Below are 27896 nucleotides of genomic sequence, written 5' to 3'. Positions count from 1 at the left end.
AGTGACAGTGTATCTGTCAGAGGGAGACAGAGAAGAGTGATATCTGATACACGACCATGTGACACATTACACCTGTGTGAAAAGCATCCTGTAACACTGAACTATAAGTGAAAGTTGGTGGATCCCAGCCCATAAATTGTTTTGTGTTTGTGTTGTCTGTCTCAATACAGACAATATATGTCATCATGAATAAAATACTCACTGTGTAAGATCATTGTAACTAATTAAATATTCGTCCATTATTGTTATTATTATATTTATTATTGGAAACTTTATTCTCCATACATATTAAATTGCAGACATATTTCACATTTTGCATGTTCAGCTTACTTGCTGTACACTTATTAGAACACTTTCTAGGTTAAGCAAGCAATTAACTATAATTAATCAATTAGAAATATACCAATTAAACACTTCCTGCATTATTTTACCCCTAACTTGTACAAAATTACATATTTCTTCCCAGGAAATGTCCAAAGAAATTATTGAGAAATTACAGATCTGAAAAGCAAAGTGTTACCAAGATTATCCTCATGTCTTGATGAATAATGATTTTTATATCTGTCTTCGAACAGAAAATGAAGTACCACAAATATTTGGGACATGTTTATTTGTAAAATGGAGAAGGAAAAAGTAGTACCTGAGATTATGTTGTTTACTGTCTATACAGTCAGACATTGCACAGTGCTGACATGGAACCTGTACAGTAAACATATGCTCATTTGATACCAAGAATTAAGTGAAAATTAAACAAATTACAATGACAAACTCTTGTGTAGTATAAATATTCAGTGCCACATATTCAGATATAAAATGTTAATAGAAAACACAAAAAAATGCAGTATTTCTCCTCAGTCATGTAGGTTCGTTAGTTGACATTTTTTTCATTTCCAACTTATTCATTATACAGTAATAAAACAGGTGGCAGTGCATGTGTGTGTGTACAAGTCTCCATTTCAAGATGAACAGTCCAAACATTATGAGGGGTTGCCATGTATGATCTTGGGGCACTTTTCTGGACGTATGCAGTAGTTGTTGTGCAAAACCAGACCAGCAGGACACTGGCAGCCTGGGACACAGGGCTTGAAGCAGTGGCTCTCTATCACCCCCAGTGGTACAGCCACGTTAAAGCAGGTTACAGGACACGGGGGACCGCACTCGTCAAACACAAAGCCCCTCTCCACCGGACAGCCCACAGCTGTGGAAGACAGCAGCAGACAACAAAACAAAGACAGAGACTGAGAACATTGTGACCGCTATGGTGTCAAAGCTGATTTCCTGTATAAATTTACTCGACCTCTGCTGGTGACCAGTTGGAATTGACACATTAACAAGGATCTGACACAATACAGTCACATTTTATATGATATAGTCCCACTGTTAGTACAGACCTTTCATTTTTGTATCTTATTGAAATGTTGTGCATCAGTAGTTTACATTAGAATAGGTAGATGATAAGGTTTTAGATCCTAGATAGGAGCATGAGTCACAAAGTGAGTAATAAGGAATCTCAATAATTGTTATGACTTTTTTATTTCAAATGTAATATGGTAATTTTGCAACATAGTTTAGTAAAAGTCTTAATTTTTGGCTCTTTAATGGTTTTATTAGCAAATAGAAAATAGCAGATGCTTTACAGTTAAGTCTGCTGATATTCTATATAGTGTATATATTCTTTATATTTATATATCTACTGTATCTACTGTGTCAACAAATGAGACCCAAACCAACAATAAATTCATTGTAATAAGTACTTCACTGTGTAGCCATAGCCTGATTTAGCATTCTTCCTCTGTGCCATATATCTATAAGTTGTCAAAAACCTTTTAAAAACACATCAATGAGCCACACTGTTGGCTCACATGTCCCTTCATTACAATGAACATGGGCAGTGGGCACTGCAGTTTATTTTGAGTCAATCCCACATACATTGCTTTGCTGCCATAAATACTCAGTAGTGTACCAAATCAACAGATGAAAATAGTCCAAATGCACTGCTTCCTCCTATTCTTAACCCATTTTTTTGGATTTCATGTTCAGCAGGAATGAATGGGCTTGGGGCTGAGAGCCAAAGACGGGGTGGGGAAGAAATACACGCTTTGTTGGTTTGGCTCATGTGTGTTTAACTCACCACACAGCGATGGGCTCCTCCACTGCAGGATGACTCCAGCCTTTCTGCACTGACTGGCATAGGCCTCCAGTGTGTCGCACAGACACTCGTCAGTATTGGCCCCGCATGCACAAAGGTCATACACACAGGCGCCGTACCACGGTTCAGGAGGGACTACGCGATGGCAGGGCTTAAAGACAGCAGACTTCAACACCTTACAGCGACCATTAGCTCCCTTCTTGGCCTGGTAGCCTGCGTCCTTACAGGGGTCGACATCCTCACCAGGACGACAGGATGAGAGGGAGTGGCTACCATTTGTGACCTAAAATGACAGTTGAGCAGAATTTTGATTTTTATGCAGTTAAATCTCTTCAACAGACTTGCTTATGTACGACAGTTTAACTTAATTTCTTTTATTTATTTAGTTCATTGCTACATTTTCAACCTTCTATCTACTATTTTACCCTCCAGCTGTTGCCAAAGCCAGATTCTGATGGGCTGATTCTTCCGCTGGGCATCCGGAGGTCATCCTGGCCGTAATTGTTGAAGTTTCCACAGAGGCCACAGGTCTGGCCTTTATAGGAGCCTGGCACACTCACTTCCAGGTATGAACGGCCATTCCACAGCACCTAAAGGTGAACCAGTGCATGCATAAGTGTGTATATCCAATCACATATTATCCACAAAGGAAAGGAGAGATGAAGAAAACAAAAGAAGACTATACCTTCAGTCCGATGTTAGTATTGAGTAAGATGGTGTTGGTTTGGCGTTCTATGTAGATGTACGGTTCTCTGAGGAATGGCAAAGTCACGACCTCATCATCAACCTGGAGATAAACATTTGGCTGAGTGGGTGCAACACAAACATGACTGTACACACAGATTTTGAGTATTTTTACACACAAACCTTCACAACCCAGTCTTGCAGTAGCTGCACCTTGACATCTCCTTTGAACACGGTCACCTCTTTAGTCCAGGATACTCCTTTACGCCCACGATCATCATTAGTGGCATGAATACTGTGCAAACAAAGAGGGGTCATTGAAAAGGGGATACAGCTGGAGTGAACTGTTTCACCTTATTTTTATTATTTATGGAAGTTTGTTTCTTTATTGAAAGGTCACATGAAATAGCTTGTTGTTTTCTTCTGTGGATTAACATTTTTCTGCATAAAATAGGATGTTGTGGGAAGGACTTAATGTTAGTATGGACTTACTTTCAAAAGTTGTAGAAAAATTTAAAATCAATTCTTTCTTTTTTTTACAGCAGGTTACGGAGGTCTTTTTGCAAATTGACAGTTGCATGCAGCTTCAATCCATCTTACTGTTGCTAATGCAAGTTACCTTATGGATGTAGGTTGACCTGCATGACTTCTATGATGAGAAAAGTTGGCTAGAATACCCCCACATCTGTGATCACATTTTATTTTTATTGGCTGCAACTACTGATCATTTTCATTTTGCTCAATTAATCGATTAATCATCTTGTCTACAAATGGTAAAATAGTTAAAAATGTTGCATGTTATAATATCTTAGAGCTCATAGTGACGTCTTCAGATGTCATGTTTTATCTGATCAACAGTTCAAACTCCAATAATATCCAGTTTAGTATCACATATAACAAAGAAAAGCCTCAAATCATCACATTTGAGTGGCTGAAACTAGCTAATTTTTGGCATTTATGTGTAAAAAAGTGACTAAAACGATTATTCAATTATCAAAATTGCTGCTGATTCATTTTATCTCGATTGACTAATTGATTAATTGACTAATCATTGCAGCTCTAATTAGATGTGTCAGCAAAATAATTAGCATTCATTAGCAGTGGTGGTGTTCTGCTATCTGGCATCACACAACCAAAACAGAGAAGACATTTTGTAATTTCATTTGACCTTCACGGTAGTTTTGCTGTTTGCCAGAGCTTTAGGGACTTCAATTTATCAAAAACGCTAGAGGATTCACTACATACCATATGATTAATATGCATCCAAATAACCAAGTATTCTACTGTACAGCTGTTGCCATGGCTCACCTGAAGTCTCCCCCCTCACAGTCCTGTGCCAGGACATACGTGCACGCCCCCTGAAAGTGCAGCATGCGGCCATCAAAGGTACGGTAATGAGGGTCACCAAAGGCAATGCAGGTGGCTGGACGAGGAAGGCAATGAGGACAACACAAACCTGGGACAACCGCTGGCATCTCATCCTGCACACATACACACACACACACACACACACACACACACACACACACACACAGGATCAGCTTCACTGGCTGTGTACTATGAGGACCCCAGGAGAGTGAGAGCGAGCCAAATAAATGTCTACATTGTCAAAATGAGCTAGCAATAGTGTCAACACTGACGAGGAATGTCAGGTATTTAATTTCTCTCTACAGACTGAGTGGTTAGAGCAGTGAGGCATCATGGGAACATTTCAGACCGTGAAAGAGTGTGTGTTGTTTGTTTTCTTTTGTACTCACTGTTGCACAGGTGAGGGGAGGGCAGCGTTGGCTGTGACAGTGTACATCTCCAGACACACACGTACAGCTGGTGCACTCATCCACCTCCCACTGTTCATTAGAATGATACACTGTCCCTTGGTACAAACACGACACCCCTGACTCTACAACATGTGCACAAAGACAGAGACACACACACATGAAAGTCATTAAGCAGAACTTTATGCAAACACTACCACAGATGCTCACTGTATCGGCTGGTTGTGATACCTTGGCATTCATAGCAGCATTTCCCGGGAATCTTCACTGGTTTCTGGCCCTCCAGACAATCCAGAGGTAAACACTCTTTAATGCTGCACTCAATATAGCCCAACTAAGGAGTACAGAAAGAACAGATTACTTATAAGTAAACATTTGTCTAATATTAGGCATGTAATTAGGTGTAATTTGGATTCTGATCTGTCCACTTCTTGTTTTCTTTGTCTTAGACACATCACCACAAGTCCTTTCTAACTACAGGCATTCACAGTTTGACAGTGAGTTTAAAAACTGATTTTAAGATTATATAACTGTTTTTAGAGCTTGTCACTACTCTGACCTGCTTTTGGTATACTGACAACCAATCTGTTTGAGATCTTTTCATGTCTTCTTTTAAATCACTAATCGAAACTCTTTTTTAAAAAAATCTTTACAGCGTTATTACTAATTTTTTCCTCCATTTATGTTATATTTGTCCTATTGTCTTGTAAAGCACTTTGAATGTTGTTTTGAAAAGTGGGGTATAAATAAATATAATCATATACTTGAAGCGTTTCGTGATCAGTGCATTTCTGTCCGACTCACATTACAGGTGCATGTGACACAGTCATCATCACTGTCTGTCCAGCTGCTGCCGTTGGCCACACGTTTATTCCGACCCTCAATCACACATTCTGTATGAAACACAAAAAAACCCCTTCACAATCATCAGTAAGACTTTAAAATTAAAACACAAAGGGAACAGAGGGAGGAGATGAAACATAGACTCATCCCACCTTTACACACAGGGCAGCACGAGTCTGGAGGGGTGAACTGTTCATTAACAGGGCAAGTAAGTGGGAGGCAGGTTTGGTGCAGGCAGGTCCACGTCAAGTCCTAAATCACAGACACAGACATAGTATCATTGCACTGCAAAATGTCACATAGTAGTTTAAACAGCTAAACAATTAGATTTCTATGTGCTGAGATGACTGATTTAAACCAAAACCCACTTTACTCTGTTTTAGAAACCATTTTTGATTTGTTTACTCTGATTAGCTGTTTTTTTGTCCTATTGTAAAAAAATTGAACTATATACAGTACCAGTCAAAAGACAGGACTTTTTCATTGAAGGGAAGATGAGTCCAAACTTTTGACTGGTACTGCATTTATTCTCATTACAGGCTATCATAAGCTGTGCTAGACATGTGTCAGTATTATTCATATTCCTTAGCTCATTTCAAAGATCATTTAATTGTCTTCAGAATATTCCTAACATATTCATGATATAGGACAAGAAAAGTGTTGTCGTTGCAGGACCTTGCACTGGCAGGTAAAACAGGGGTTGTCTGTGGCCAACAACTCACTGCCAATCCGCGCAGAAGTGCAGTTACTGAGAGGCTCTGGACACACGTACACACACACACACACATACACACAAATGTTACAGAACTGAGTGACAGTGCACAGCAGTCTATTATAAAATGCAGTTAAGTACTGACGTGCACAGACAGGACAGCAGGAGTCTGGTCCGGAGAACAAGATGTTACTCTTCGGACAGTCAACCAGACTGGGACACTGCTTTCGGTAACAGCGCAGGTGCTGCTTTCCATCCGGCATCACCTGTGATACACACAGTTCGGAATACAACTACTACTAGTACTTTTTACTAAATTCTAGAACTTATACTACCATAGTTTCTGCTCCATCCTTATCTATTCTATTACTACTGCTTCTACCTCTATTACTAGTTAATTAATTGATAAATAGATTTACAGAACATTAATTAACAACAATTTTGATAACGTATTAATCATTTAGGTCATTTATTAAACAACAATGCCTGACATTCTCTGGTTCCAGCTTCTTAAATGCTCAAATGTTTTATATAATTGGAAATTGAGTATCTTTGGGTCAAATCAAGCAACTTAACAATTTCATATTGGGTTCTGGTAACAGCCATTTTCTGAATTTTGTGGATGAAACTATTAATCAAATTAAATAATTAAATAATTATATAATTGCAGGTTATTTGATAAAGAAAAAAAATGTTAGTTGCAAGCCCAAAAGTAAACAAACAAAACAAAACATAAAAAACATAAAAATGTCAGAGTTTCAAGTTTCCATATATCAGGTTGGTAAGCATCATACCTCACAAGTGCAGACTTGACAGGGGTCATTGGCGGGATGGAAACTCTCCCCTGGGCCGTATACTTTGCCCTCAAATACACAGTCTACTCAAAAACAATCATATAAGAACATCAAACAAAAAATTCTAATATGAAACATACAGCTTAATTCCTTTAGGTACTTTCAAGACTGGGAATGTCTCCAAAGACACATCACCCAAACATGATTTACTCACCATTACACACGGGGCAGCACTCCCCGGGCACGTTGATGAAGTTGTTACAGGGAGATAGACAGCGTACTTCAGAGCATGTGGTCACCCCGTCTACACACATACAGGTCCTACAGGGAGTGGAGTCTGCAAACCAACTGCTGGCCTCTGTATGCGCCTCACCTCCATACACACAACCTGAAAAACGTAAGTACTAGTAAGAATGTATACTCTTGTGATTAATCCTATCAGTGATCTATAGTATTTACCTCTACAGCGAGGACAGCAGGCTCCTGGATCAATCACCTGGTGCATACAGGGCAGCTTGGGACACTCAGGAGCTGCACACTGCACCTTGCCTGCCTGGAAGACTTGAACAGATTAGACAATAAAGACAAGAAGGGTGCATTTATGGAAGGAAAAAACAGAGACTGAGGAGTCAGACCTGACAGGTACAGGTGTAGCAGTGGTTTGAACGCAGTGTCCATGTCTGCCCTTCATTGTACTCCTGTCCATCCAACATACACACTGAGACCAAAGAAAGACAAGAAACAGAGTGAGAAGAGGGAAAAAAGTGACATTTATGAATATTGAGAACACAAAATTTCTCATTTCTGGGTAAAAAATGTAATATAAATTAGCAGAAACACGTAGGCCTTCACTTATCATTCATGCAGACAATTCAAGAAGTACCTGTGCACTCAGGACAGCACTGTCCTGGCTTGGTAACAGGTCGGACACAGGGTGTTTGTGGGCAGACCGGGGAAGCGCAGGTGACCGAGCCTCTGTCACAGGTGCAGCGCTGGCAGGGGTCAGAGGAGGGTGTGAAGGTTTGACTGTGAGAGTGAACGACGCCCTCATACAGACAGCAATCACAGACGGGGCAGCAGGCATCTGAAGGGACGGGATGGGAGCACTGGACTGGACAAGGTCTCCTCTGACAGTTCACCACCTCATTCTGATCAGAGGAGAAGTGGGAGGGAGGAGAGAAAAGAGGGAGGGATGGAATTAATCAAACTATTAAATCATTTGGAGTTGGATCAGTTAAACTGTCAGATGATTTCATATAATTTAGTAAGAATTGTCAGACTGACCAGACAGGAGCATGAGGAGCAGGGGTCAGAGGGTGAAGTGAAGGACGAGCCGGACTGATACTCTTTTCCCTGATGCAGACAAATCCCTCTGCAGACGGGGCAGCACTCCCCTGGAGGGGTCACTGGACGCACGCAGGCAACGCTTGGACAAGATACATGTGCGCACACCACATCGCCATTCTATACAGACAAACACATGTTTAAGTTCAGAATATTTCCTTCATTTAAAATCCTTGTACAACTCAAGATAAATTGATGATGGAGTGGTAGTAATGTTTTTTCATGCCACTCATGAAGGATTAGGGTGATCAGATAAAAGGAATAATCCACCAAAATATCCAATACTCACTGCCTGTGAGCTTGTAAGGTGGCTGTAAAAAGTTTATAGCTTCCTCCAGTTTCCTCATAACACACTGTGTCATGCTACTGCCTCCTCATCCAAAGTTCCTCTGGAAGTATCATATTAAGCGATTTATTGGCAAAGCAAAGATCTTTTGGAACAGATGGGACACATGTATCAACAGTAGAGAAGTGGCTTATGCTGCAGGACTGTAAAACATTTTTATGGAGATTTGGACAATATTATGTTTGCTATGACTCTGGGTGTCTGATGTAATCCATTGTAACTGCTGTAAATCTACAGCTGCTATCCTGCATGAAGAAGAAAGCAACAAACTTTTTAGAGCCAACTTTTGAAACCTACAGGGGGTGAGTATTTGATACTCAAAAGAATTCCATCAATTTTACACAGCAAAGTCTGTTTACAGTCTTTCTTTCTTGGGAAGTACTACTACATATGTGAAAAAAAAGTTGTATAGAGTGTTTTGTGGCTCCACAGGGAGCTGTGGGAAGTTTGATAAAGAGCCTCAAGTGATGTGACACAAGGAAGAAGTCTGCATTGAATTCAATTGGCGTTATCGCTCATCCTCCTGCATCACTTTTGATCCCTTTTTCATATACATTATGGGAGTGCAATGCTAAATTGTATCTAGTATCTCAAAATGAGTTGGACATGTTCTCTCCACAGCTCCAACACTAATAAGAAGTTAGATCACCTTGTTTGTTTGATTTTCTAAATAACTTTACCATCCTGAAAACAATCAGAATTACAAGTGTATTAAAATATGTGTAGAGTACCAGACAGGAGCAGCGCTGACAGCGATCTTTAGGGTGTGGGAATCGTTCTCCATTGAAACGATCTCGTCCGCTAAAAATGCATCCATCACACACTCTGCATGCACAGCGGTCCAGTGCCGGGTGTGGGCATGACACAGCAGGGCATCTTCGCTGTGCACACACCACTGAACCTCTCTGTGGAAAAGAGCAATGAAAAGACAAGACAGTTGCTGTAATGTTGCAGTGAGGTGACCCAAAGTTAGATGCCTCTCCCACTCACTGAGCATCTGCATTCTTGGCAGTCTTTCTCTCCTCCCGGAAGGATCTCTCCATCAATATAATTCACACCTTGGAAATGACAACCTACACACACAGTGAAACATCTATTATTTACTTGTGCCACATGACATGCACTGTAATGAGTTTGGGAGATGACATACCATCACAGACAGGGCAGTCACATGGGTTGGTGACCGGGTGAGAACAACGGGCTGCTGAACACGGCTTCTTCACACATCGCACTGAGCCGGCCTGTAAGGGAATAAGCGTGACATGTGGTTTAAAGAGATTAACCAGCAGAAGAATGTGTGTGTGAATGTGTGTGTGTGTGTGTGTGTGTGTGTGTGTGTTGATGTTACCTGGCAGGTACAGTCAGAGCAGGGATTCCCTGGGTCAGGGATGGACTGTCCATTAGTGAAGACTCTACCGTTATAGAAACAGCCTGTCAGATGAAGACACATGTTTACATTGTCATTTTGTAATCATAGAAATGATGGAACCAGTGATGATAAACTAGGAATTTGTGGGAGTGTGGGAGTCTGACTTTACATACGTTCACATTCTCCACAGCATTGTCCAGGTGTTGTGTAAGGGTGGCTGCACTCTCCATAACAATGTATTTTGGTGCAGACGACCTCACCTCTGTTACAATAACATACACCGCAGCGGTCTTTGTCATCGCGAAATTCAGTACCGTCAGGATATTCTTTACCATGAAATGTGCAGCCTGCAAGTAGAAAATGAGATACTGATATAATTTGAGATAAAATTAGATTGTTCCCATGAAAACTATTGACAGGGATTATCCTGCTGTTTCTGGAGAGGCATGGGGCTGTTAAATCTTTCAATCACTCACCATCACAGGACGTGCAGCACTGTCTCGGGACAGGGTGTTTACAGTTTGAGGGCGGACAGCGCTTTCTCTCACACCGGACAGAGCCCTCACGACACGCACACACAGTACATGGGTCTGACACATCATCCCACGTCTCCCCATTAGCTCGCTCTTGACCCTCATACAGGCAGCCTGCAAGAGGGAGATATGATGAGGTTTTTTGTCGCAAATGATAAACTATTTATTTCACATGTCAATTTTGCTTTTTCCTGTCAAGTTGAGAATTTGTACCTTCACAGGTCCGGCAGCACGGCTGTGTGATTGGGTGGGAGCATTGAGCAGAGGGGCAGGGCTTGCGTTGACAGTGAACGTTCCCATTGGTGCAGGTACATAATTGACAGTTGTCGGTTGGGTGGTAGAAACGCTCCGTGTGTCTGTAGGTTCGTTGTTCATACACACAGTCTGATGGGGGAGCTGAGGGATCATCAGTGAAAACAGTCAAGAAGAGTGTGCCTCTAAACCACAATTTTAGCTCTGATCATGTAACATCATGAACCAAGAATCTGCAGGTTTCAAAACTTAAAAATTAGATGATTTCACACCTTACCATTATCTTAATCAGAGAAGATGTAATGGTAACACTTTATGGTATGGGTGCATTAATTATCATGAATTCATGCATTGCTTCATGTATAAAAAAAGCTTGAATTCATCCGTGAATAGCTCATGAACATCTCATTCATGCCTTAATGCTAGAACAATACCTTAAATAAGGATAAGATGAAGATCGAATACAGCCATCATTTAATACAGAGAGACAAAACAGCAATTCAAAACATTTTAAACTAAATTAAAAATGTATAGATCCGTGTATTGGACTAAAGAGGACACATTAGCTGCATGTAGACTAACTATTAACAGATGAAATAATTGCACAAAAGATATATATATATATATATATATATATATATATATATATATATATATATATATATATATATATATACATATATATATATATATGTATGTATATATATATATATATATACTGTTAAAAGGACGAAGTATCATAACAATAATAACAATGACAAACCCTTGTGAGTTCTACACAATTCTCAAAACCAAATTCATATCATAATCTCATTAATCTGATTAACTGATCTTTGGCACAAGACCAATCAATCCACCAAATCGTAATGTTACTTTTGAATGTTCTCAGAAAAGGGTGAAAACACACCCTCTTTCTGTTGCTTGAGGTTAAAGACCCCATTAACCAGTGGTCCACCTACACAGGTGTTCTCACTTATTTGCCATGTCAATCAAGTTCAGCCTACAGACTGATTTGATTGACATGTGTCTGGCCCTCTAATTAGTTTTGTTGTAACTTTTAGGGAGCGAAACATTACACAGTTGTAATTCTTATTGGTTCATGAAGTTTGGTGACCTCATATAATTCAAACGTAGCTCCATCCAACTACAACCTGAGCAGAAGTCAGAAGCCAGAAAAATTGAAAACACTTGTGTGGGTGTGCAGGGTCTTTAAAAACCCTTCACTGCACCGTTACTGCACTGAACTTTTCACTCCTGCACGTCCTTACCGGGACACCGGGGGCAGCAGTCTTTCGGCAGCACATTCGGGTCAGAACATGGCAGGGGTGGACACCTCCTCTTCAGACACTGGACATTTCCATTCTATAATAGACACAACACAGACTGGGTTGAAAACCGGCTTCACAGAAAAACATAAATGTTCAGCAGTGTTTGACATGCTCTTCTCATGCTTACTATGCAGCTGCATATCCTGCATGTGTCAGTAGGATGGGGAAACTCCTGACCATTGGGATACTCCTTCCCACCATAGCTGCAGCCTATTGTAAAGCAATATTTTATAATTGTCAGATGTTAATATGCTAGATGTTTTTTTTGTATTCCTAATAGGCATAATACCTCACCATTGCAGTTGTTTTGACAGCACGTTCCAGGCAGAGGCGCGTTACAACGAGGATGGGGGCACTGTGTATGGTGGCAGTCAATCCTGCCACTCACACACTTACACTCCTCACACACATTCACAGGGTTAGGAAAAGTCTCTCCATCAACAAATACACGGTTTTCAAAGGAGCAGTCTGGTAAATACACACACATAAGTAAATGCGTAAATCAATAAATTCAAAATGTACAACTAGATTCATATTTGTTTCTGAGTTTGGGTACCTGGGCATTTAGGGCAGCACTCTCCAGACGGTGTGTATGAGTTGGTACAGTTGAGTAGAGGACAAGGATTTCTCTCACATGCAACAGTGCCATGCTGAGGAGGAGAAGGTGAGGTTGTGTCAGCAGGTTTGAAGGTGGACGGTACAGTGTACTGTGTGTGAATGGAGGCATGCTCACCAGACAGGTGCAGATGTGGCAGGCCTGGTCAGGGGTGGTAAACCTCTGGCCGTTAGTATAAATACGATGGTTATAGGTGCAGCTGTCACACACTGCACAACAGGAGCCTAAAGAGGGAAAAAAAGACAGATTACACAGTCATCTGCATACAAACAAAGCTCAGACTCACACTCACGCCCTGTTACCAGTGTTCTTGGTGGGATGACGACAGGCGGGGGGGGAGCACTGTGTGTGTGCACATAAGATTTCTCCATTCACACATTTGCATCTGGAACAGGGATCCTCAGGCTGCCAACTGGAGCCTTCTTCATATTCCACCCCCTCCAACACGCACGCTGTAATGAGAAAGGAGGGATTTTGTCATATCTTCATTGATGAGCTGCATCTGCATATGTGCTTGTGTGCATACCTTTGCAGATTGGACAGCAGAGATGTGGGTCTATAATAGGGTTGGAGCACTGGACAGGAGGGCACTTCTCTTCACGACAAATTACACTTCCGCCCTAAAACACACAATATGCATGCAGCGCAAATAAATACAGTGCATTTCAGTTTAAATATAGCCCTACAAAAGAAATGATGTTCATGCCCATAAGTTGGTGTGAAAAGGCTTTGAAAAGTCAAGGAACATACTGAGCTCCAACACAAAAAAGAAAATGCAAAATGAGACATTTTTTAAGAGACAAAAGTAGAAACATTTTCTCTTTTGTGAATGACACTTTCTGTTGGAGTATACTGTATGGACTTACCTTACACCTGCACTGCAGGCAGGGTCCGCCCCCAGGAGGGATGAACACTTTTCCATCAGCATACACTCTTCTGTCATACTCACATTCTGTGGGATCACACACACAAAGCACTTGAGCTTGAACAGTAACAGTGAAAACTACTTCAAAATAAATGAAAGATGACATGTAACAGTAGGCAAAATAAATCTGACAAGGACATGAGAAAACAGAATTTTTTTTGGTCAGTATATATATACAGTATATACTGACCATTGCATGTAGGACAACACTCTCCTTTGCGCTTAGCTGGATGACTGCAGTGTACTGTGGGACATGATGCGTCCATACGCTCACAAGACACTTCACCTGCCTAACAGACAGAGACAAGAAGGGATAAAATGTGTTACTCTGATAGAGTATTTTAACATATATTCATCTGCAGCATTTTCAGGATAAGAAAAAGATTAATTAACTAAACTAACTAAATAAAACTAAATCCCATTTACTTCTGAAAAGTACAATAGGTTTTGAAAGGTTTTCTTTGAACCCCTGGGTCATGAAACTTTGCCAACACATCATGAGTCCAGTCACATGAACATCGCATGACCACAAAACTTTGCCAGATTGAACTCACAGAGCAGCGGCAGTGGAGGCAGGGGTCTCTCCTGGAGGGGAACTTCTGTCCATCCAGAAACACCTTGGACTCATATTCACACTGCTCACACCTACAGGTCACATACACAACATGTTTCCAAAAACACCTGTACCACATTCAAGGTAGAATTGTTATGGATGAGATTAGGCAGGTTTGTTACCGTGGGCAACAGTCTCCAGCACGATGCACAGGGTTTCGACAAGACAAGGCAGGGCAAGAATGGGATGAACATACCACATTTCCATTCTGGAGGAGATAGAACACAGATATAATTTGAAATAATATTAAACATAGTTGATTTATGCACAAAAAGATGACATTTAATAATGATAAATGATATACATACTGCACATGTACACTCTTGACAACGGTCTTCAGTGGGGATCACAGCTCCATTAGGAAAGTCATGACCATTCACACTGCAGCCTGAAAGACATACATGAACACAAACTTTGTCTCTGTAACTCACAGAACACACAACACGCCACAGTAACGTAAAGGAACCCACTTTGACAAACTGGGCAGCAGGTATTGGGTGGAGGAGCAGCTGGGTTTTTACATGGGGTTTGACATTGCTCCCTCTCACAGCGAACATGACCTTCCTGGTGAGAGGAGTGAAAAGTATCACTAGAGATGAAGGTAACATTAAAGATGGGGGGTTAAACTGGTAATTATTTGGTATCAGACTCACCAAACAGTAGCAGACATCACAGGGATTCTCTACTGGTCGCCACTTTGCTAAGTGATCATACTGGATACCAGAATGGATGCAGCCTGAACACATATTTTCCATCAGATTACTTTAGATGGTGCAACTGGCAGTAAAGAGGTTAAAGGTTTATTCAACACTAAGTCACACAGGAAAGAAAACCAATACCTCCCCCAGTAGGATAAAACTTTTAACTGTTTTTCACACCAAACTAGAATCAATTTTTTCAGCTTTCATGGATAAAAAGGACGATGACTCATTTTGCATCCTCTGCTGTCCAGGCAGGATTTTTATAGTTGTCGAAAGAATTGAAACTGTCAACTCATTGTATTAGTAGAGTTGGCAGGCCACTGGTGTTGCACTGTGCTGAATGGAGACAAAGTAAACGAACTGCTGTAGCTAGAAGTCATGCACAGACAGTGTGTTGCTAACATTGATTTTGAAGAGCAATGCTGTTTATAATGGCTGAGAAGCTAATTAACTACCTAGCCTGTTAACTGACATTAGCACTTTCCCCTTGGTTAACGTTTTGTTTGGTGGCTTGTTCAGCAAGCTAAGGTGCAGGACAAGACGTGCGTTTATAAGTTGGATAAGAGGGAGACTTTAGCAGGAAAGCTAATGTGGGTTGTTGCTCAGAGTCTGTGGCTCTTGTGTTGTGTAGCAGGATGCTATCAGGCTCAATGTAACTGTCTGCTTTGCCTGTGATCGAAGGCTGCATTACTGCTTTATGAAGGTTTTGATTTGCTGTATTGAAATAAGGATTCCAGCTACTTAAATGGATGGTGCAACAGTATTTAATGAAAATAATCTAAAACTGGGGCACCATCATGAGATCAAAGAATTTAAAATATAAATTTCTGCCTTTTGATGTCAGATTTTTTATTAAAGGAGAACACAGGACAAGTGATTTACAGAGCAGATATGTATGCTGTATTAGACAAACAAAAGCAATCTAATTTCAGTTGGACTTTAAACTCACAGCAAAATTATTTGCTGCTTAAGGATTTTTTGGTTCGGTAGGTTCTGCAATCCCAATTTTTGACTTTAGAATTTTCTACAGACCTTTGTGAAAAAGTCACATAAATTTGATTGATTTTACAACAGCCCTCTTAAACTTTAGCTCAAAGTTTGAAAGTACTCATAAGAAGAAGAATCTGTGCTTTTGGGCACAGGTGTAGATATATCAATTTTTATTTAGAGGTATATCAAATGAAAACTAATCCCTTTGTTTGAATTTTTGTGTGTAATTTATTGAATCAGAAATGACCTCCTGAGGATAGACTAAATGAGCCCCTATACGGTATGTATGTCTGTCAATAGTGATATTTTGAATAGCACTGACAGCAAAGCCAATCATCCTGTGCATGTTGATGCCGTGTCTAGAAAATTGATATATTGCATCAATTCACTGGATTAAATCAATTAGGCACACTTAATGTTTTGCTTTCTCTCATAAGGATTGTTGTGTACAGATGATTTTTACCTCTGCATCGCTGGCAGCAGTCTCCTGGTACAGTCTCCTTTTGTGTGCAGTCCAGTAAAGGGCAGGGCAGGGGTGAGCACTCCCTGTTACCACCCTGTTGCCGAAGGAAGGACACAAAGGTGAGAGTAGAGGATTAACAGAAAAATAAAAAGGGATCATTCAGATTTCATGAATATGTTTGTGCTAGTGTTGATGTATCTTAAATACTCACCTTACATGTACAAGTCTTACAGCCATCCAGAGTGCTGTAGGACACATTATGAACTGTACCATCTGGCTCACACCCTGAAGACAAGACAGACATTTAGTGCATACACGTTTTTAAGCTTCCGGGTATGTGTCTACAAGTGATGAAGCAGCAGAAGTGTGTACAGGTAGTTTAATAAAAGAGGAATGTGGAAGTAAGTTTGAATATTACAGCTGGTTTCATCTTCCAACCTCTCTGCCTATCTGTAGAATTTCTTCACCTTTTCACTACAGGTCAGTGGGGAACATCTGGCTCTGCTTTTTCTCCAATAATGACAGAACAGCGTGGTTCTGATGTAATGTACACATGTTCTCTCAAAAACACACAATGTTTTATGGACTGTAACCATAACCAGAAGTGCCTGCAGCCTTCCAGCCGTTAAAGACTACCACCGGCAAGTCTATTAACACTGAAAGAGATTTACTGTAGGAGAAACAAGGAGAAGACCACTGGACAGAGTTGCAGTTTTCTGAAGGATTCCCTAAAAAACATATCAGATATAGCCCTAACACTATATGACTGTCTGAATTAATGTGATGACAAAATGGTTATTTACAGTAATGTATTACAGTAAGTTATTTACAATATTCTTCAGTGTTCGGTATATATACATACTGAACACTGAAGAGCAAAGTCACTTGTTTTTTTCAAGGGCTTTCAGGGAGCTCATCAAATATTATTTTTGCTTAGCTTGGACATTTCAGGAGATAATTATTTTAATGACGACAGAGACAATGTGTTTGTGTGTCAGTGAGGGCAATAATCACAGAGTGAGAGAGGGGCTAGTGAGGCTGCCTACTGTGCCAGCAGCCAACAGGCATTTCCTCTAGCAAGCCAAGCATGCATGAGATCAAAGTGTGTGTGGGAGTGTGAGTCTGCGAGTGTGTATCAACTGGGTGCCAGTGGAGTCTTCTGGCCTACATGGAGAAACAATTAAGGGAAAGATGGATGAAAAGGCAGAGACAGTGACAGAGAGCAGTCTAAGGGGTTGAGAGGAGAAAAGACACAGAAAGAGGACAGGCTTTGTGGGGACACAGATGCATGAAATGATGAAATATTACACAATGGACAGGACAGGACACGGTTTACATAACTTTGTGGGAGTGGGGAGTGGACTAATGAAGAGAGAGAAAGAGAAGGAATTCTTAATAAGGCCAGTTCAACATCAACTAAAGTCCCACATGTTTGTTTTACTCCACTATGACAGGTGGTGGTACACAGTTTTTCCTCAAATGTTCTCTAAAACATTTTCAGAATAGTCCCTGCACACAACTGTACTGCTATAATATAAGGTACTCTAAAACTTATGGGATTCTTTGGCAAATTGAAGTAACACAGTTTTAATTGTAGTTAGGCAAAAACATGTAAAACCATTCATTAAATCTGCATTAATTAATTGTGCCCCCAGCATAACAAGATGCAAATATAACATTGACAAATCAAAACCACAAAAGCTTGATAATGAGAACACATTAGCAAACAGTTGCTAATTTAGACAGTTTATACGGAGCAACATTAGCATTAATTTAGAGTTGTGCTATGGGTTCATCACTACAAGCAGCACCCTTCACATTACTCATTTGATTCAAAATCAAGATATTTTTCCATTAACATTATCTCAGACTTTGTTACTCCACATAAATCTGCAGACCTCACTGTCAACAGTTTTCAGTGGAACTTCTTTCAAACAAATTATGAAACAAATTATGAAAACTTAATGATAACTTAAAAGTTATTTTATATATTTCATACATCTTATGGATTATCCCCAAATATGGGCAATGAGGTAACATTTTTTTCAGAAGAATGTTATGCTATTATCACATTGGTATTTATGAATGGTGTCTTTGTCTCCTTTTATTTTCTTAGTCCTTTCAACAATCATCCCTGTCATCAGGTACTAGTGGGTCAAACAGTACAATGTCCTTCTCTCAAAGCTGTGAAAAGTACTTTATTCTTCCATTTTCCTGGGAGACAGTCCAGGGTTTACCAGCCATGACATATTACATGGTTTCCAGTAGCTGGATCCCGCCACTCTGTGAAACATGAACCGCAATTGTGCATATGGCAGACAGCCTCAGGGTAACCATGGCAACGAGCCTGATGGCAGAGTTCAGGGCAGGTGATAGGCGCAGAGCCAAGGGGACAGCCGCTGAACCAGTGGAGCTTGAAACAAAACCTACAGAAAGTGTTTTGAGGGAAAGCAGATAATAAAAATGGTGGAAAATGCATATCTTGCTATTCATTATATATCTATTGTCATTAAGGCCTGGTAAAGCCAGCCTAAATATCCGATGCTCAGCTAAGATTTTAGTCTCAGTAACCTCCATTGAGCATTGACTGATTCTACACCAATCAGCGAGGTTTGGGGAACGCTTTAAGTATTTATCTCTTTAGTAGGTATACACTGAAGTCTGGCTCTGCAATTGTTATTGAGAAACTTATTTTACTGGATAGTGAATACATGGGATAACTGAATATTGGAAGCAAAGACCAATCACAGCCCAGTAAGTGGTGTGTTGGTCCAATCAGGTTTAGGAAAGTGTCATGTTGATGTCTGGGGTAAGGAGAGCCCTTGCCAATAGACAACTGTATATCTTGCGTCAAATGTTGCCTCTCCTAACTCCTACGGAAAGTAACAAAAATTAAGGGCTGGCTTTCTGAGGCTACTGGCACTTTTTTAATACCTGTGATCTGGTGTGATTGGAAGCCATGTGGTGCTCCTATTTTGAGTGGCTGCCATAATAGTATCATCACTTTCTTGCTTATTTTGTTCCACCCAATCCTGCTCTGGTTGACCATTCGAAGCACTGCTTTCATCCGGATTATAAATCATCCAGTCCTGTATGGCCCAGTGCTGGGGAAGCGAGGTGATTGGAGGGCAGATACGGGTGATGCGGTCAAGAGCTTGGTCACTGGATGACATCAATTGTTGCTGGGTGTGGAAGTAAAACCGCAGGTAGTGTGGTCCATTGAAGAACCAGTTGCAACCGTCCTTGTCATAACCATCTGTTCGAAAGCCAAATGCATCAAACCCGCCCCGATCCAAGCTAAATGGATCAAACCCATAGATACTGTAGCCTTTGTCACTGAAGAGCTCAGACATGATCTTGTCTCTGAGTGCCTTTTGATCACTCTTATCATCTCCACCTGTCTCTTCATGCTCTATCTTGTCTTTCTTAAACATCCCATCCCAACGCATGCCAAACAATGTGACATTAGAACGGTTGAACCCATAGCGATTGAAACCAGATACATCATATCCATCCCTATCTATGAAGTCACGATTAAAGCCATCTTTGCCGAAGCCCAACCTGTCCCAACCGCTCTGATCGTAGCCCTCACGGTCATACCCATCCTGGTCAAAACCATTGCTGTCAAAGCCTCTGCTGACAAAACCACAGTGATGTGAATTGGGCTTGGTAAAGCTATGCTTCTGATATTTCAGACTTCCTTTTAGGTGTGTTTGTAATGATGTCATATTACAAGGTGCACCGATGGTTATGGGCACATATATAACACACATCTGCTTGTCGGAGGAAATCACATCATCAGGGGTAACATCAAAAGGCTTCATCTTCATATGCCTCTGTCTAGCAGGGTCTTCTTTAGAAGTTTGTCTGTCTGATCCATACTGATGTTTCTCTTGCCACTGTGCCCACAGCTTGTCCATGAATGCCATGTGTGACAAATATAGAGGGTCATAAGCTGCCAAAGGTGAAGCCATGAGGCCACCCACCCACAGTCTAAAGAGCCCAGAGAAGGTTTGCAGAGACTGGGAGAACAATTGGAAGTCTGCCTGGTTCAAAGTCCTCTGTAGGGTCACTGCATCTGGCAGCCAAACCTGAAAGAAGCAGTGGAAGTCAATTAGACAACTGGCAAAACATAAGGAGGACTGTTAATGAAAGGAGGGCTGTTAATGAAAAAAAATTGATAGACAAACCGAGGAGTTGAAACTCCGTCTGAGACAAGGGGACCAGTGGAAACGAGATGTCCTGCCCTGGAAAGGGTGATATTGGACACAGCCAGAGCCGGCCTTGCCATCTCCTCCAAACAATCCAGCCTCCCAGGCAGCTGAGGACTGCATTGACCCAGAGTCCACTGTCCACTCAAAATATGGAATTCCCAGTTTGCATGATGACAACGACTGCAGCTCACGCTCCACTAATCGCAGGAAGTAGCGGTGCCAGGGGAGGAAGAAGGCGTGATCACCCGTTTGAGGAGAAAACTCAGCTCTCAGGAGTGCAAAGCCCTTCCACACAGCTATAACCATGTGCAAACACACATAGAGATGAAAGTAAACCACTCATATTATAAAAAGGTGAACTGGAAATAAATTAAAAAGACAAGGAACAAAAACATTTAGATTAACAGTCTTACCTGGCCTGGCGTAGAGTTTCCTGACAGCCTTTTGGTACAAACTCCTCTCTCTCAGTGTGAGGTCTCTAATCTCTTTACGCTGGGTGAGGTGCCTGCACACGCAGTCAATTCTGCCACTGTGAGTGCATATGCACTTCTCACAGCCTTGCCTGAACCTTTCTCCATATCTCCAGAGTTTGCGTTGAGAGAAGCATCCACAGCCTCCACCACATCTCACGTCAGAGCACTTTAATCCAGGGGAAAAGCTCACTACCTGTGCCTCTCCAGCTTGGTCCTTCACCAGAGCTTGACACTGCATTAGAGTGAGGTAATCGCAGGTGTAAGTGAAATCCGGATCCTCATAACAGTCTGCTATTGTTTTTTCTTGATCTCTCTTTAGGTTTTCTTTTAGATCTTCCAACTCAGTAAGGTTAAAGTCTATATTGCCATACAATGTTTCATCCTCCAAATTGTAATGATCGTACTGCCCAAGAGTGCTGTCCCCAGAGGAGATGTTGTATCCATGGTGACTGTGATGCTGGTGGCCAGTGGGAAGACTTGGTTTGCGGAGGCAGCATGCTCCCAACATGCACTGGTCCCTACAGGCATTAAAGGAAGGGAAGCTGTTGCTGCTGTTTCCAGTGCAGTAGAGGAAGTCCTCACAGAGGCCAGAAGTGGGATTAAAGGCCCAGCGGCGTTGAAATGGCCGCACCCCTTCACAGCTGTTCTCTGGTTTGGGTAACCAACATGCCTAGAAGTGGGGAGGGGGGACACAGGGCCTCTTACCCAGCCTTACACCCCACTGCAAAGCCCATACCCAGAACTGACAAAAGACGGATATAAAGTAAAGCACTGCTATTGGGCTCACCCAATCCAGCAGGCCGAGCTATGTTCTACAGCCTAATATGAACAAAGGAAATCAGGAAATCACAAAAGTGATCTAAAAACTGAATAAGTCACATTAAAGGAATAGTTGAACAGTTTGAGAAATGCACTCATGCTAGGAGTAGTTTAGCTTACCATAAAGATGTAATCATGGTGAAACAGTTAGCCTGGGTCAGGCCATAGGTAAAAAAATCTACCAACGGATTAAACAAACAAGATACAATGTGTTCATTTGTGAACTTTAGAGGTGCTGGTATTTTTTTTCCGTTTGGACAGAGCCAAGCTAGCTGTTTCCTTCTGCTTCCAGTCTTTATGCTAAGCTAGGGTTACTGTCTCCTGGCTGTAGCTTCATATCTAACAAATAGATATGAAAGTGGTATTGATCTTCTTATCTAACTTTGATAAGAAACTATAGTACAAGAGACGACTACAAACTAATGACTAAAAAAGAAAATGCTAAAACACTATGAAACTATAAGAAAACTACAATAACACAAAACTTAACAGAAGGGGGTTTCAAACCTTGGTTTTCATTTCTGATTGTGACCCACCTCAAGCATTTGAAAAGTTCTGGAGACCTGCCGGGTAACCAAACATACAGTAAGAAAACCTTCAAAACTAAAACAATTGTAACACCTTCAGTGTACAAAGACACACACTCAACAAAAAAAAGACTTGAACCTTGATACATACATTTTCACAATGTGGACAAGAAACATTGGACACCGACATGGACATTTTGTTGTCTTGTAACACTGTGAATCTATTCTAATCCACTACTAATCCACTACTCCAGTCTTGCACAAAAGTACCTGTCTCAGCTCTCTGTGACAAACTGGTCCTTTGGTGTTGGGGGGGCAGGAACAGTGAAACCCCGCAGGGTCAAGGGTCAAGACGAAACATACGCCTCCGTTTTGACAGGGGCTAGACAGACAGGGGTCTGGGAGAGGGACGACCATCTGCAAACTAGCTACTTAACATCAGTTGAATGTGTGTTAGTGTTAGGCTGTTGAGAACGTTCTGACATAAAAAAAAATAGATTTTATTGTATGTTTTTGTATGTGTGTGACAAAGAAAGAAGAGAAGAAGAAGAAGAAGAAGAAGAAGAAAACATTTGAAAAGGGAAAATTAGAGACAGAGAGACTTGACAAACAAACAGAAGTTTTTACCTTTAGTGTTATCTTGACATGTGACCTTTCCAGATGTGCATCTGCACACATTGTTGAGGTCAATCTGCCAATGCTGACCATCCTCCACTTCACGTCCCTCCCACACACATCGCTGCCTCACACAGTCACATCCCTCCAGGTCCTGTACACGTGACTGTAGGTCTGCATTCTGTTACAAAACAAAATAAAATGATCATATGTCACCGATTGTTATGACGTATCAATTTTCATGAAAAGCCATATATTAAAAGTGCGATAGCTACCTGAGCTTTGACCATGTCCAGCATATGAGCCATCTCCTCCAGCCTCTTCTCCAGCTTCTTCAGCCTGTCATCTTTCTGTCCCTGAGAAACAGATTTTACCCCTCTAGGAAATCCTGGAGGCCCCAGGACCACACCTCTTTGCAGCTGGTCACTCTGGACGTCGTGGGGATAATGGCTGGTTTGGTCCTGTGGCCTGTGGCTTATTGGAGGTTTACTGGTGGAAGCGTCCTGCTGCAACATTCGACTGCTGTCAGTCCGATAATTTGGGTTACGGGCGCCTGTGTACTGAGATGGAGACAGATCATCTGGGAAGAGACAGAGACAGTTGGTGGGAGGAGAGGGGAGTAAAATAGAGAGATTCCTGAATAATTCTTGAATTAATAAAAAAACACATTTTGAGCCTAAACAAACATCCAGGAAAGCACTGTCTAAATTAAGACCCACACTGAGGAATAATGAACTAACTGTTTGGGGGACTTTCTGCCAAAGGGTCAAAAGATATGATCTACAGTAATGCACATCAACTATGGTGGTCCTTCAACCGAGTTTAACTCTATATAACAATGAGAAGAGTGTCTCACTGTTTGGGAGGACAGAGTTGAAAAATAAAGTGATTTACTCCTTTACCCCTTATATATTTGTGTAGTTATTCATGGCAAGAGAGCGCTTCAATGACAGCAAAATCTAATCTCTCTCCGTGCAAGAGTATTCAAAACAAAATAAATTACCAGTGTCAGTAATGAGGGGAAAGAATGAAGAAAAAAACAAATGATACTGCAGCCTCTGAATTGCTGTAAATTGTCGCCACAGCATGCTGTTACAAACTGATACACAGTATAGATGCATATGTACAGACACAATCCTGCATATGCATGTAAAATCCAGAAAAAAACAGACAGTCAATCACAGCTCTTCAGTTAGCTTTGAAATTTTTATGGCAAACTTTCAATACATATTTATTCTTGTTCTGCGCTTATGTGGAAAACTCACATACATTATTTCATTTCATTTGACCCTCCAAACAAAGAAAATAATTTGATATAGATAACCTTTCTTTACCTGTAATGTTGTCACAGTGCCACGGGCGCCTTAGATATGCTTTCATGGAAATCTCAGCTGTCTTCAAATATCCCTGTATTCATTAAGAAACACAGAAAGGGTCACATACAGTATTTTACAATATTTACATAAATAAAATTGAATGGACACAGAAAATATGAAATGTAACTGTAAAGTTGTGAATCATTGTGTACATTTTGGACATGCTATATTGTAGTTCCAAAGACTGTCATGTTACATGTTTTTATGTTTCCTTCTTTTTGTGATTATGGATTAAATTATGTCTTAAAAGAGGGAGCAACCACTCATGATTACAAGGTTTATATAGCATGATAACCTGTAAAAAATACTGGAAATAGTAGATAAATCAGTGATGGTGAGGTCTCATGTTGTTCTTTCAGTGTTTGAATACACACAGGCATGCAGTATGTGCAGAAACTCACACTAAATTTGCTGTCTTTCTTTCCCGGTGTACTGGCAAGTGTGACAACGACATCTTGAGGCAGTTCCAGGTAGATCTTCTCTTCACTTTTTATCGGTATAACCACCGCTTCTTGACAGTCTACAAAAAAAGCCAGTCTATAACGCTCCAGGCTCACAGCCAACCGTACCCAGTCCTCCCTGGAGAAGGGGTTTCTCCTGGGGAAGTGAAAGCTGGCAAGGCCCTTAACTCCTCCTCCAGCCCGGTAGTCCAAACGCAGAGTGTCATTGAGGGTGGAGGAGATGATTTGGAGAATGGGTGAGGACGGAGAGGAGAGAGAAAAAAGGGTGGCGCTGGAGCCCACCGCCTGGTGCCCCACTAAATGCACCCCCATGCTGCCCTGAAGGTTGGAGTACAGGAAATGGGAATATTCACGAGGGAGGGTCAGGTGGGGTGCTCTGGGACGTATTCTGTACATCACGTTGCCGGGACTGTGCAGTCTGGCCACACCGCTTATTTGACGGGACATGTTTAGAGCTGCCAGAAGGTCAATCACTAAGAAAGAGATGAAACAGAGACACACACACAAACATACTGCATGTCATCATGCTCTGTCTAAGGATGACACTGTGGTTTGTGGGGTAAGTCTATGTGAAAGGGAACCAGAATGAAGCCTCTCATTAGCTGGTCACATGGCTGACTCATTGACCTCAAACACCACCAGCAGGCCATGACGGACAGCCTCAAAATTAATGCAATACAACTCTTTAAATCTACCTGGAGGTATCTGTTGAGAGCTAAAACCTGAAGCTAAAGATGTTTTTTTGGCTTGTTATATGAATATGATGTGTTTTCCAGTGGTGGAAAGTAACTAAATGCATTTTGTTCTTAGGCACAATTCATGGTGAGTACTTGTACTTCAGTATTTCTATACTTTTTACTTCTACTACAATGAATTTCAGAAGGAATATTTCACTACACTATGTTTATTGAACAGCTGTAACAGCTGTTGCTTTTAAAGTTACACACTAAACATTAGATGAGCTAATAAAGCGTGATGTATTGTTAGTGTTAGAAATCTAACATCATTAGATCAATGTGGTAATACTAATGTACAGTAATTTAAATATACATTTGGTAGTTATGGGACACACCATTGCCTACTATATCAAAAACTGGCCTGCCTGCTCTATCAGTGAGGAAGGATCAGCATTTGTTTTTAATTATTTATAAAACTAAAAAAACTATTTTACAAAAGCCCCCCCCCCCCCCCCCCTCATCTCTCCGCAATGCTTTCTTGGAATGCTGGTAGCCATTGTACCCTTTCACAGACATGGATCACCCTGCAAGTACCACAAATTCATTCAGACTGAGGAAGATCTGCTTTCTGTTACTGTATCCCACATACTTGGAATGTGCTTCAAAGAAACGTCAAGTTGAAGTTTTTATTGATTGTAACTGTCATTGTTTTTAATGTTTTTAATTGTTCTTATTCTTAATGTTTTATTTATCTGTCTCATTGTCAACTCCTACACTTTTACTTTTTTATCATTGTTAATTTGACCTTGTTTTCAATTGATGTAGGCATGTATTTTTCTTTTATTGCTATTTGATTTTAAATGTGTCTGCATTTATTGTATGTCTGTACCTCAGCACCCCTGAAAATGACGGTTCTCCCTCAATGCGTTTTTCAGAGGTTTTAAAAACATAAAATGATGATGAGGCTGATGATGAATACAGGATTTTAACTTGTCATTGAGTACTTTCACATTGTGGCAATGCTACATCCAAGTAAAATACTTCTTCCACCACCTTCCCAATTTCATGAAGTAGCCTATAAACATATTCTCCATATCACATAAAAATAAAAAAATAAAAATATAAAATACACAAATCTCTAAATATGTAAACTAAACCATTAACAATCGTCTCAAAAGTCAGTGACTAATGGGTACCACTGACACTTTTTTAAACTCACCGTTCTCATGATTTGGACCAGGATGTCCGTGCACAGGCAGAGCCAAGACCCAGAGCAAATGTATCCCCAGCAGCATGAGCGTCCTCAGTTTGCCACTCTCCATTATCAAGACGCAAAAAAGAGAGGAAATCCTGGATTAAAACCCAAACACCTCAAACCTCAAACAAAAAGTGTGATGTTCATCGTATTTTGAATTGTCTGCTCAACTCTAGTACACTGTGAGTTCAAGATTTCCCTTGTTACTCTGGATCAGACCTTTCCAAAGAGCGCGCGGGGGGAACATGAAACATCTGGATGCAAGCAGGGCGTCACTTCTCCTTAGTCACTTCACATTCTCCCCCGGGGGCTACATCTACAACACTTTCACTGCATGATCACAAAGGCAAGATAGTCATGCAAGCTTGATCATTTATTCGAAAACATTTAGTATCCTTGTTTAAGATGTCTGTTATTTTCTGAGGCGAGAAGAAAAGACACGCGTGCAAAAAAGCGTTCAGGTGTGCAGTGCGTGAGGTCACCGCCGGCTCTGTCTCTAGTCTTCAGTCCCAGAAGGATAGCTGTGAGTGGAGTCTTTTCTTCCCCTCTTTTCCCTCTTTTTGTTAGGAAAAAACTCTCTCTCCACCCAGCACGGCTCAGTTGTGTTGATTCTCAAAGACCCTCGTTTTGGTAATCAGCTAAAACCTGGTCTGGAGACTGGAGGGGAGCCATACTGAAGCAGTCAAATATGTATGTGTGTGTATGTGTGTGTGTGTTTGTGTGTGTGTGTGTGTGTGTGTGTGTGTGTGTGTGTGTGTGTTTGTGTGTGTGTGTGTGTGTGTGTGTGTGTGTGTGTGTGTGTGTGTGCAGAGAGAGAGAGAGAGAGGGTGGGGGTAAACACAAGTAGTCATGTTTCACTGCTTTGGAAACAGTCCCAGTGTGCATCCCACTGTGTTCAACCTCCCCCCCCACCCCACCCCACACACACACACACACACACACACACACACACTCCCCCACCTCTGTCTCCACACAGCTCTTGGTTTTTCCCTCATGTTATTGTCCCATTCATCTCTGCTGTGTTTATTATTTCAGAGCCGGT

General features: G+C 41.1%; 2 protein-coding genes across 3 annotated transcripts; both read right to left on the bottom strand.

The window, feature by feature from the left end:
- Nucleotides 1–593: 593 nt before the first annotated feature.
- On the bottom strand, nt 594–27525 carry kcp (kielin cysteine rich BMP regulator). 2 transcript variants are annotated; one of them, XM_067589607.1, is made up of 46 exons: nt 26819–27525; nt 24863–25395; nt 24420–24492; nt 23361–23665; nt 23098–23266; nt 16649–16722; nt 16438–16531; nt 14937–15019; nt 14754–14847; nt 14592–14671; nt 14406–14491; nt 14225–14315; nt 13861–13960; nt 13612–13697; nt 13272–13365; nt 13048–13197; nt 12863–12969; nt 12686–12779; nt 12424–12597; nt 12257–12339; nt 12070–12163; nt 10763–10945; nt 10493–10663; nt 10190–10363; nt 9996–10078; nt 9798–9888; nt 9638–9720; nt 9379–9552; nt 8242–8421; nt 7841–8105; nt 7593–7675; nt 7417–7510; nt 7172–7345; nt 6958–7040; nt 6309–6429; nt 6127–6209; nt 5604–5703; nt 5413–5501; nt 4840–4942; nt 4591–4733; nt 4142–4314; nt 3017–3128; nt 2835–2936; nt 2575–2739; nt 2132–2432; nt 594–1198 (listed from the first exon to the last, which is right to left on the bottom strand). In XM_067589607.1, the coding sequence occupies exons 1-46, from the start codon at nt 26919–26921 to the stop codon at nt 978–980; spliced, it is 6318 nt and encodes a 2105-aa protein (XP_067445708.1). In that variant the 5' UTR covers nt 26922–27525; the 3' UTR covers nt 594–977. The 2 variants fall into 2 exon arrangements, with proteins under 2 accessions (XP_067445708.1, XP_067445709.1); XM_067589608.1 differs by lacking the exons at nt 14754–14847; nt 14937–15019 and having other exon boundaries at nt 26819–27523.
- Nucleotides 18009–22703, bottom strand: LOC137182966 (uncharacterized). Its single transcript, XM_067589609.1, has 4 exons — nt 21065–22703; nt 20628–20947; nt 19372–20528; nt 18009–18863 (listed from the first exon to the last, which is right to left on the bottom strand). The coding sequence occupies exons 1-4, from the start codon at nt 21630–21632 to the stop codon at nt 18671–18673; spliced, it is 2238 nt and encodes a 745-aa protein (XP_067445710.1). The 5' UTR covers nt 21633–22703; the 3' UTR covers nt 18009–18670.
- Nucleotides 27526–27896: the final 371 nt, after the last annotated feature.

The sequence above is a fragment of the Thunnus thynnus genome, chromosome 5 (assembly GCF_963924715.1).
Source record: "Thunnus thynnus chromosome 5, fThuThy2.1, whole genome shotgun sequence".
Taxonomy (NCBI): Eukaryota; Metazoa; Chordata; class Actinopteri; order Scombriformes; family Scombridae; genus Thunnus; species Thunnus thynnus.
The sequence above is the reverse complement of the archived record's forward strand: the minus strand, read 5'-3'. Positions and strand labels throughout refer to the sequence as shown.